The following is a 12611-nucleotide window of genomic DNA, read 5'->3' as shown; positions in this document are numbered from 1 at the left end:
ATCCAATCCATAGCACATTTAAAAACAACATGGTTGACCAAAGTGCTTCACAGTAAAAACCATAATATAGTAAAAAGAAGAACACATAAACACAATACAAAGTACACAGAACTACAAACAAAATTACAGCAGCAGACAAATTTTTTTTTAAAGCTAGGGAAAACAATGTGTTTTAAGATGGGACTTAAACACTGGGAGTGTTGGGGCCAGCCTAATGTGGGGGGGCAACTCGTTCCACAGTTTGGGGGCTGCAACCGCAAATGCACGGTCCCCCCTGTTTTTTAGCCTGGATTTAGGGACAACCAGGAGGGACTGGTCAGCAGACCTCAGAGACCGTGATGGGGAGTAGGGGTGCAGGATCTCGGTGAGGTAGGGTGGGGCCAGACCATTCATTGCTTTATAAGCAAACAGATTGGCTTCAGAAGAACCGACCGGAAGTCTTGGCCTGGAGACCCGGGACGTGGCTCCCAGAATAACATTGTACGTCGATCGTTACACATGATTGAGGAGGTGTGGTCAGGTAGTAGGTCGGAAGGAGATGGGAGGAGGAGACATGGGGGGCAGGGGTAAAAGGGAGGGCTGGAGAAAGGTGAAGGAGGGAGGAGGGGTGAGACAGGAAGGTGGGATAGGAGATGAATGTGTATTCGTGGTAGACACAAAGGTAGGGGAGGTGTTAGACAGGATGTCCACCACAATATGCTGTTCATTGTTTTGGTCATGTGATTCAGGGAATGAAGGGAGACACGGGGCTCGTCGGCCCTCTGGGGCCAGCAGGCCCACAAGGAGTTCCCGGCCACCCTGGTCCTCCCGGACAAGCGGCCACAGGTGAGAACCTTACAGTGTTTCTCAACAGTGCATGGATCCTCTAAGACGGTGGTTCTCAAAGTGGGGCCCCGGGGACCCCCAGGAGTCCTTGAGAGGGTTCTATGGGGTCCCCAGGGGTCCTTGAGAGGGTTCTATGGGGTCCCCAGGGGTCCTGGAGAGGGTTCTAGGGGGTCCCCAGGGGTCCTGGAGAGGGTTCTAGGGGGTCCCCAGGGGTCCTGGAGAGGGTTCAAGGGGGTCCCCAGGGGTCCTGGAGAGGGTTCTAGGGGGTCCCCAGGGGTCCTGGAGAGGGTTCTAGGGGGTCCCCAGGGGTCCTGGAGAGGGTTCAAGGGGGTCCCTGAGAGGGTTCTAATTCTACATTCCAACAGCCATTACTAATAAAGAGTGTTTGATCAGTGACATGGGTTCCCCAGTACCTTCCGTTCTGCTTCTCTCACTTATTACTTAACAAACAAAAAAGTACCACTTACTTAGCACCTATAAGTACCACTTAGCACACTACGGTGGTGTAGTGGTTAACACTGTCGCCTCACAGCCGGTTCGATTCCCGCTTGGGGACCAGGTTTCCATGATGCCAGTTACCCAGGTGGGGTATCTCCCAGGCCTTTCTGTGTGGAGTTTGCATGTTCTCCCCGTGCTCGCAAGGGTTCCCCCCCCCCCCCCCGATAAGATAAAACCCAATGAAAAAACATGCACAACAATAGATAGCTAACGCTGTGGCGTCCTTGACGAAGACGGACAGGAGCACTTGGATTGGTCCCCTGGCGCGGCTCACGTTGACGCCTGTCTGCTCCCGGCTGCCCTTGGGGGGGAAGGACGACGGGATGGGTTAATCGCAGATACGAATTGCATGCATGCATCGCATTGCCGATTGATGACCTCTGAGCAGGTCCTAAATTATTATTATTATTATGTGTGGCTAGTCTCTACTAGGTTGATGTGCAAACACACACGTGTGGACTTGTCAACATCGGAGTCACCGTTTTGTTTCACGGCTCTGCACATTTCGTGAACACCGGATCCGTCTGTGTGAAAAGGCTGTGCAACCGGTGCGGGGGGGGGGGGTAGTGATGGTCAATGGTCAGCGAAACGAAACACACGTCGGAGCTGTGCGAGAGGTAACACCAGTAGGCTCATTCAGTGCCCCGGGGGAAACCCGATCCGCCCCCGAGGTGAAGCGGACAGCGGATGCTCAAGGCATGACATCATGCACCTAAATCTGATTCACGGGAGGACAACGCTCTCCCTCCCACACCTACAAACATTATATTATGTCACCACGCGATTAAAGGGACAGCTGCCATCTTGTTCAGGTTTCTGCGCAAAGACGCCGATTGCTTTGCCTTCTTGATAGACGAGTTCAGGATAGAATACATGAGATATGGAGGTATTTATATCAGCCCTTGTCACCCTGACCCTGCACCCACGGGGCCTCTGTGTGGTCGGCTGCCTTTCATTACCTTTAACTCATAGCCTACAATAGTCTTCTATATGGGACAGAAGGTTGAGCCTCTGGCTGCCTTTCTGCATCGCTTTAGCATGTAATCATCGTCTGATGTTGCTTGTTTAAATGCAATAGTTACTTAGGGCGGGATCCACAAAGAATGGATTGTGCGGTGCTAATTGCACCCTTAACTGCTATCCACAAAGGACATTGCGCGGATGAGATACTAGCGCAGACACGCCCATTATGTGTGCAGTTTGCTCCTGATATGCTCCAGCGCAGTTGGCTCGCGGAGCAGTCTGCACCTGACAGCGCTGTTGGCAGATATCAGGAAGGGGAAAAATAAACCCGAAATGAGGCATAGAAATAACAGTATTTTTCACCATTAATATTCTGTTAATTTCGTATTTTATTTTGTTTACTTCGTAATGTATAGAGCTTGCTTAACTCATTCAACGCCAGTCACGAGTATAGTCGGGTTAACTCGCCGACCGTTCAGTGCCAATCACGAGTATAGTCGGGTTTTGGTCGTTATTTCTTTTATTAGCTATATCCATTCATTTTCATCCATCCAGCCTGATGTTATCATTGGGAATGGGTCTGAGCTAAGTAAGTAAGTAAGTAAGTAAGTAAGTAAGTAAGTAAGTAAGTAAGTAAGTAAGTAAGTAAGTAAAGTTTATTTATATAGCACCTTTCACAGACCAGGGTCACAAAGTGCTTCACATAGTAAAAACATCAATAAAATGCAGAAAGATAGCAGCATTACGATGCCTGCGTCTGCCAACAATTACTGTTGCCATGATCACCTGTGACGCTGGCATGATGCCCCTTTATAGCGCTTAGGGCTTTGCGCTTAGATACCACCATGTCTGTGAAGACGGTAGTTGTGTCGCGTTAACTGCTCGGTGCAATTTGCGCCGTGCTTTGTGGATTGGGAGCGGCTTTGGACGAGGCTCATTCGCATAGAAAGGAGAAAGGAGCCCATATTACCTCATTTAAATACGCGCTAATTGCACCGGACGCAATGCTGATGGAACGCAGTTACCACCTCATTTCACCCGTTGCGCATCCTCTGTGGATAGCAAACTGTGTTTCAGCGCTATTTGCACCGGCTTTGCGTCGGAAAAAGCCGCACAAACCCTTTGTGGATTCCGCCCTTAGTCTTTTATTAATATGCACTCTGCTACTTAGGAATCTACCTTATATTACTGCCTATATTACTACTGTACCTACTATGCTAATATGTCTACACTACTATACACTGAAGACTGTAGCACTCAAGTTCAACACTGTTTGACAAACCATGTACTGTAACTGACCCTTAGCTGCCAGAGTTGTACCCTTCCTGCTGACTTGTTGTACAGAACTTGTAAGTCGCTTTGGATAAAAGCATCAGCTAAATTACTAAATGTAAATGTGAATGTAAATGTACTTACCGTTACTGATGTCTGTTTGCTTGTTTAGGCCTTTACATGGTTGGAACGAAGGGTGAACAGGGTCTGCCAGGGCCGCCCGGAAGGTGCGGTTGCAACTCTCTGAGCGATGACCACGGCTACAGAGGCAACTACCCCAAAGTGCCAGCAGTAAGCAACAAACACACTTTGTTAAGAAGTTGATGGGTCAAATTAAATCGCCGTATCTCATCACATGTCGTCATAGCAAATGATTGAATTTTGTGATCCGCCTGTGATCCGTACATTTACACATCTGTCGAAGGACTAAAGATTAGTTTAATATAACTTGTCAAATGTTGAGATCATGACACAACAAACATAACCAACGTCGATTTGCCTCTCGCTCAGATATTTGTGGTTAGCAATGAAGAGGAACTGAATCGTCTCCACATGGACAATGCCCTTGCATTCCGCAAAGACCAGAGAGCCCTCTATTTCAAAGACGCCAGCGGCTGGCTTCCAATTCAGGTACCTCAGCGAAGCTGTGTGTGTGTGTGTGCGTATGCGTGTGCGTGTGCGTGTCTCGTCTCTTAACGAGTTATTTCATCCCGCTGGAACCTTCGCCACACACGTTTCACGTCAGTGGTGACTTTTCACTTCCCACAATTTCTTTTATCTTTTCTTTTTCATATGATTTCCTTCCCAAGTTCTTAAACTCTGTAAAAGACCTTTTCATTCCAGCTGACGCCGTTCCAGTCCACGGAGAACGCGCCAGACGAGGAGGGGTACTGTGGCGACGGAGTTGTGCAGATCCCCAGCGGGGAGGAATGTGACGACGGCAACAGAGTGGTCACCGACGGCTGTGTCAGTAAGTCGCAGGATTTTGACGTTCTAGATTATTTCGATTAGATTCAAATGTATTGTCATCGTGCAGCACAAGTACAGCACAACAAAAATAAGTTTAGCAGGGTCCTACTAATCACCCCAAAGTACCAGAAAATACCCTAAAGTACCCCAAAATACCCCAAAGTATACCCCAAAGTATACCCCAAAATATCCCAAAGTACCCCAAAATACCCCAAAGTATACCCCAAAATACCAGAAAATACCCCAAAGTACCCCAAAATACCCCAAAATACCCCAAAGTATACCCCAAAATACCCCAAAGTATACCCCAAAATATCCCAAAGTACCCCAAAATACCCCAAAGTATACCCCAAAATACCAGAAAATACCCCAAAGTACCCCAAAATACCCCAAAGTATACCCCAAAGTACCCCAAAATACCCCAAAGTATACCCCAAAATACCCCAAAGTACCCCAAAATACCCCAAAGTACCCTAAAATACTCCAAAGTATACCCCAAAATACCCCAAAATACCCCAAAATACCCCAAAGTACCCCAAAATACCCCAAAGTATACCCCAAAGTACCAGAAAATACCAGAAAATACCCTAAAATACCCCAAAGTATACCCCAAAGTACCAGAAAATACCAGATAATACCTCAAAATACCCCAAAATACCATAAAATACCCCAAAGTATACCCCAAAGTACCAGAAAATACCCCAAAGTACCCCAAAATACCCGAAAGTACCATAAAATACCCCCAAAATACCCCAAAGTACCCCAAAGTATACCCCAAAATACCAGAAAATACCCAAAGTACCCCAAAATACCCCAAAGTACCCCAAAATACCCCAAAGTATACCCCAAAATACCCCAAAGTACCCCAAAATACCCCAAAGTACCCCAAAGTATACCCCAAAATACCCCACAGTACCCCAAAATACCCCAAAGTACCCCAACATATCCCAAAATACCCCAAAGTGCCTGGAAATATACCACAAAGTACCACAAAATACCTAAAATGAAAAACTAAAATGTGTAATAGTGTAATAGTGTGTAATAGTGTAATAGTGTAATACTGTAATAGTGTGTAATAGTGTAATAGTGTAATAGTGTGTAATAGTGTAATAGTGTAATAGTGTGTAATAGTGTGCTAGTGTGTAATAGTGTAATAGTGTAATAGTGTGTAATAGTGTGCTAGTGTAATAGTGTGTAATAGTGTGTAATAGTGTGCTAGTGTAATAGTGTAATAGTGTGCTAGTGTGTAATAGTGTAATAGTGTAATAGTGTGTAATAGTGTAATAGTGTAATAGTGTGTAATAGTGTAATAGTGTGTAATAGTGTAATAGTGTAATAGTGTGTAATAGTGTGTAATAGTGTAATAGTGTGTAATAGTGTAATAGTGTAATAGTGTGTAATAGTGTGTAATAGTGTAATAGTGTGTAATAGTGTAATAGTGTAATAGTGTGTAATAGTGTAATAGTGTAATAGTGTGTAATAGTGTAATAGACACTATTACACACTATTACACTATTACACACTTACACACTATTACACTAGCACACTATTACACTATTACACACTATTACACACTATTACACACTATTACACTATTACACACTTACACACTATTACACTATTACACAATTACACTATTACACACTATTACACACTAGCACACTATTACACTATTACACACTATTACACTATTACACACTATTACACACTATTACACTATTACACACTATTACACTAGCACACTATTACACACTAGCACACTATTACACTATTACACTAGCACACTATTACACTATTACACACTATTACACTATTACACACTATTACACACTATTACACTATTACACACTATTACACTATTACACACTATTACACTAGCACACTATTACACTATTACACACTATTACACTATTACACACTATTACACACTATTACACTATTACACAATTACACTATTACACACTTACACTATTACACACTAGCACACTATTACACTATTACACACTATACTATTACACTATTACACACTATTACACACTATTACACACTATTACACTATTACACTAGCACACTATTACACTATTACACACTATACTATTACACTATTACACTATTACACACTATTACACACTATTACACTATTACACACTATTACACTAGCACACTATTACACTATTACACACTATTATACTATTACACTATTACACTATTACACACTATACTATTACACTATTACACTATTACACACTATTACACACTATTACACTATTACACACTATTACACACTACACTATTACACTAGCACACTATTACACACTATTACACTATTACACACTATTACACTATTACACACTATTACACTATTACACAATTACACTATTACACTATTACACACTATTATACTATTACACTATTACACACTAGCACACTATTACACTATTACACTATTACACACTATTACACACTATTACACTATTACACACTATTACACTATTACACACTATTACAATATTACACACTATTACACTATTAAACACTATTACACTATTACACACTATTACACTATTACACACTATCACACTATTACACACTATTACACACTATTACACTATTACACTATTACACACTATTACACTATTACACTAGCACACTATTACACTATTACACACTATTACACTATTACACTATTACACACTAATACACTATTACACACTATTACACTATTACACACTATTACACTATTACACACTATCACACTATTACACTATTACACACTATTACACTATTACACTATTACACACTATTACACTATTACACACTATTACACTATTACACACTATCACACTATTACACACTATTACACTATTACACACTATCACACTATTACACTATTACACACTATTACACTATTACACACTATTACACAAAATTACACTATTACACACTATTACACTATTACACACTATTACACTATTACACACTATTACACACCATTACACTATTACACTAGCACACTATTACACACTATTACACTATTACACTATTACACACTATTACACACTAGCACACTATTACACTAGCACACTATTACACACTATTACACACTATTACACACTTACACTATTACACTAGCACACTATTACACTATTACACACTATTACACTATTACACTATTACACACTATTACACTGTTACACTATTACACACTATTACACACTATTGCACTATTACACTATTACACTATTACACACTATTACACTATTACACAAAATGTGCACATTTTAGTTTTTAATTTTAGGTATTTTGTGGTACTTTGTGGTATATTTACAGGCACTTTGGGGTATTTTGGGATATGTTGGGGTACTTTGGGGTATACTTTGGGGTACTTTGGGGTATTTTATGGTACTTTGGGGTATTTTGGGGTATACTTTGGGGTATACTTTGGGGTATTTTAGGGTACTTTGGGGTATTTTGGGGTACTTTGGGGTATTTTGGGGTATACTTTGGGGTATTTTGGGGTACTTTAGGGTATTTTCTGGTACTTTAGGGTATTTTCTGGTACTTTAGGGTATTTTCTGGTACTTTGGGGTGATTAGTAGGACCCAGTTTGGCATCCAACCAGAGTGCAAATGTAACAGTAAAGTGCAATAGTAATATATAACGTACAGGTGATTAAACTGGGTATAAGATATATAAATTAGTACTACTGAGTATAGTGCTAATCAGATGTATGTACAGAGTTGTATGAATGAATGAATGAAAACTTTATTTAACAGATTGCAGAATGGGTACAATACAGTACGGCTCAATACACACAATTGTTAAGGGGATGCAGACCAGAGAAAGACGTTTGTCTTGTTTACATCAGGCTCCCCCATTTTCAATTAATATTGACATTTATGACATACTCAACATATATGACATTTATGGCATAGGGACATAGGTATTTAGTACTGATACGTTTGTGACATATACGGTATTCAAATCCTGACAGAGTATATACATATGATGGGGAGGGGACTGTACATTAGGAGGGGGTGGGTGGGCGGGAGAGAAATATACATACGGCGGGGAGGGAATATATACATGCGGTGGGGAGGAGACTGTACATTTGGAGGGGGTGGGGGTGGGGGGTTTGGACATTTACGGTGGCGTACAGATATAGATATAGTATCTACAGATGTGTAAAAAGGATTACATGCAGGTATGTACAGACAGATATAGATAGATATACATATATATATATATATACACGGTAAGGCCTTCCCAGGCCATGCTACAGCGCCCTGTCTGTCTCTAAAGTCTGATATACACACAGACACACACACACACACCTAGGGCCCGTTATTAATATCTATATAGATATTTACATTACATACATGTTGTTATAACCATATGAAAACCAGTGATATCTTTCAAAGGTATATACAGCATTATTGTACATGCTATCATACAGAGTTGTATGGGTTGACCTTTTCATACCAGCGGCGGCTCCTCTGGTCTGTTTGGCTGTGGACGCAGAACCTTACCCCCTGCCACCTCTTTCTCTTGGCAGAGTGTAAACATGCTTACTGCGGAGACGGCTATCGCTATGAAGGGGCTGAGGAGTGTGACGGAAAGGACTTTGGCTACCAGACCTGCAACTCATATCTTCCAGGGTGAGTATCCGTCAGACCAGCACATCCGGGGGGGAACACAGACACCGTTCCTATTGATTGCCATTGTATTTGGCCTGTATAAGAACTGTGGGCAGAGCGCTTACATTGTTCAGGGTATCTGCAGGGTAAAAAGTATAAAATTCCTAATTCTCAGTTTAAGGTATTAAAAAGTCTTAAAAAGTATTAAATTCATAATTCTCAATTTAAGGCCTTAAAAGGTATTTAAAAACACTTAAATAAAATGTACACAGGTTTAAAATGTTTGGAGGCAGCCCGGCTGTCGGGAGATGAAATAATATTAAATACATGAAATATTTTTGTATTCAAGTTGTTGTTTTTTGCCGGGCTACCGGGAGCTTGGTGTGTCTGGTGAGAGCTTGTATGGAATTCGCAAGATTTTCTACATTTCTAGTGCCGCCCCCAATTCAGTGTCGCTATGGGTTTGGTTTTTTGCTAGTATGGTTGTGAAATTGGTATAAAACTTAGCTCTAAGTGGTATTAAAAAGGTCTTAAAAAGTCTTACATTTTGCTTGTTGAAACCTGCAGATACCCTGTTGTTTGAACATTTTATTTTGTTATTGCATTGTTATTGCATCATGATAAGTCAAGCAATTACTTTCCAATGCTGGCCACCATTGAGCGTTCATGCTATTGTGAAAAGTTACGTTTGATCCGTTTTCAGGCGTGCCACTTTATCCTACCAGTCAGCTGCATGATATTTCTTCATTTTCCTGGAGATTTAATATTACTCTTATGAATCTCCAAGTGACCTAAAACGAATGATAGGTAATGATTATTTCTGGGCAACGATGGTCTTCAGCATCATTTATATTCATGTGTTTTATCCTAAAGTTGTAGTTTATGAACAAAGACCATTCAATCCCTGTTTATTCCCAGAGTTGTTTACCCCCAAAAGAGGCTACCAAAATAGAGGCATAGCGATCAGAATTCAGTGCGTATGACGTATTACCAGTCTGATAAATACAGTTTATCTGTTCTTGTGCCAAGTTCAAAATGTTGGATCATAATTGAACGCTTCAGAAGACGAACTGTATGTCAGTTTTAGGCTTTGAGATATGTGATGTTTTCACATGTCATTATCCAGAGATTGTAAGTTGGAGTGATGTTGAAATTGTTAAAGGAACACGCCAACATTATGGGAAATGTGCTTACCGTCTTCTCCAGAGTCATACAAGAAGATACCAATTTCCTCTCTGTGCGTTCAGTAGAAAGCTATCAGGCTGCAAGCTAGCTTAACTTAGCACAAATTAATGCAAGCGGATACGGATCAGCTAGCCAAAAACACCTCTCCCGGAGTTTTAAGCTAGGCTAGCTGATCCGTATTCATGTCATGGATGTTCAAAATGGACTTATAGGGTTCTTCGTCTGAAGAAGCGTCCAGTTGTCTGTGATAAAGGACAGCCTTGTGTTTGGTGAGAGGAGTTTGGCTGACACAAGGGTTGTACTTCCTTGTCTGCAGGTCTTACGGGCGTCTCAGGTGCACAGCGTACTGTGTCATCGACTCTACAAACTGCAAGTATTTCACATATACGGACTAGTGCAGTGGACTCCTCTAATGTCTTGTTTGCTTGGCACTGAACTGGATTATTGTTACGCCAAAAAAAAAAACACAGAAAAAGAAAAAAAGAACATCGCTGCAAACAAGAGACTCGGAAGGAAGTGGCAGCGAATCGATCCGTGATGACAAAAGAATAAAAGGTACTCATAGCCGCTCTGTGTCACTGCCGAGAAGCCACGTGGAACTCCCGAGCGGGGTGAAGAGTCCCGTCGGCGGAGATCTAACCCATTCACAGGAAGAATATGCACAGGACAACTGCACTCTGTCTTAACATAACAAGCAGGACTAAAAAAAGACTCTCTCCTCCCTCACCGTACCTGATAAATAGGACCAGACGTTTATAGTCTCTGGACTGGTCGATTGTTATGACAGACAGCCAGAGAGTTAATTAAGAGCCAATAGGAGATCTCCCAGAGATGTGTGGGCGGGGCAGGAGCCATCTTAACCTTGACATAGCACTGTTATAAAAGATTTATATAAAAAAGAGAAGCAGCGTGATCATCCAGAACTAGTGCGCTGTGGATTCAACTGTAATGTGAATGAAGTTGCACAGCATTTGCATGAGACCGAGACTAGGTTAGTATGACCATGGCAACAGTTGTTGCTACCAAAAAAGCATGTCACTATACCTATTATTGCCATGACAACAGACTGTTTATATGACAAATGCTTCATTTGTAAGTACAAGGTAAAATGGGCATATTTTGACATACTGATAAATGGAATAGTAGGGATTGGTGATAAGAGGTAGAAGTGGAGCCTCTTCGATCCTTTTTTTTTTAACCGATTTAAGCCAAAAGATGTGGACGGACGTTAGACAGTATCAGTGATGTAGACACCCTGGGAGGTCCCACCTCTTGATGAGTCTCTCGCTCCTGGGGATGCTTCAAAGGGGCCTGGCCTGGCTCTCGTCGCTTGTGATGGTACTGTACATGACAGGGGCATTCAGAGTCTGGACTAAGTCAACGTTATAGTTTCAGATTGACACGTCCAAGGAGAACTACTCAGGAACCAGCAGGTAATGTAGCTCTCATCGGCCACATCTCCTCCACTTCACTAATGGCAGAGACTGTGTGTGGACCGAACAACACAGAGACTGTGTGTAGACCGGAGAACACAGAGACTGTGTGTAGACCGGAGAACTTAATTAACTCAAGAGCTCTAACACACTGATGAATGTCTATCGGTTCTGTGGGTATAAGAGGAAAGACCTTCCCTGTGCTTCGACGAGAAATGAACTATGTATACTGTATCTGACGGCTAGGAACTGTTATAGGATGTCCTCCAACACATTGCACAGTGCAAGGCTGGGATTGTTTATAGCTGCTATGGGGGGAAGGAATTGAATTCCGATAGTAAAGTATGTAGTCTTTGTTATGGTCATTACTGTACTTACTGTAATACCTCTCAACAGGAATACTCTCAACGGTGAACTTAACAGTGTAGATGTAGTCTGCTGTGTCTTGAGCGCCAACGGGTGTCAAGGAATATACTGATATATAAGCTGATATTTTCCATAAGCTACTGTTTAAAGTCACAGTGCCAAGGGACACCTTTCCTCTCGCACACATACATTTAGGTGCGAAGTCATAAGGTGTGTTTCTCGTGTATTGGTGGTTGTACAAAGACGAAAAAGAAAAAAGACAACAAAAAAAAAAGCCATTGAAAATGAAAGACTGTTACATTATTGTATTTGCATGTTTGTGATACCATCCATCATGAGTTTGAAATGCTATCGACCTTTTCCAAGCGTGGTTTTAGGATATATCGTCTGTACGTCCAGCACTCGTTGTTGCATTCGTCAACATGGCAGGTGTCTTAAGAAATATATCACGCTCGCTTCTCCT

At 41.8% G+C, this 12611-nt stretch overlaps 1 protein-coding gene across 1 annotated transcript in view; it reads left to right on the top strand.

The window, feature by feature from the left end:
- The window catches only part of colq (collagen-like tail subunit (single strand of homotrimer) of asymmetric acetylcholinesterase), a gene marked incomplete at its 5' end in the record, with an annotated part of 44662 nt that extends 33692 nt beyond the window's left edge, over positions 1 to 10970 (top strand). The window contains 6 exons of the mRNA XM_084336706.1: positions 729 to 825; positions 3731 to 3849; positions 4069 to 4188; positions 4402 to 4528; positions 9083 to 9185; positions 10666 to 10970. Coding sequence (XP_084192832.1) covers positions 729 to 825; positions 3731 to 3849; positions 4069 to 4188; positions 4402 to 4528; positions 9083 to 9185; positions 10666 to 10744 — 645 coding nt within the window. The 3' untranslated portion in view covers positions 10745 to 10970. The remainder of the gene's footprint in view (positions 1 to 728; positions 826 to 3730; positions 3850 to 4068; positions 4189 to 4401; positions 4529 to 9082; positions 9186 to 10665) is intronic.
- Between the last annotated feature and the right edge of the window lie 1641 nt (positions 10971 to 12611).

The sequence above is a fragment of the Notolepis coatsorum genome (assembly GCF_963971535.1).
Source record: "Notolepis coatsorum genome assembly, chromosome: 19".
NCBI lineage: Eukaryota > Metazoa > Chordata > Actinopteri > Aulopiformes > Paralepididae > Notolepis > Notolepis coatsorum.
This window is presented reverse-complemented; position numbering and strand designations above follow the sequence as displayed.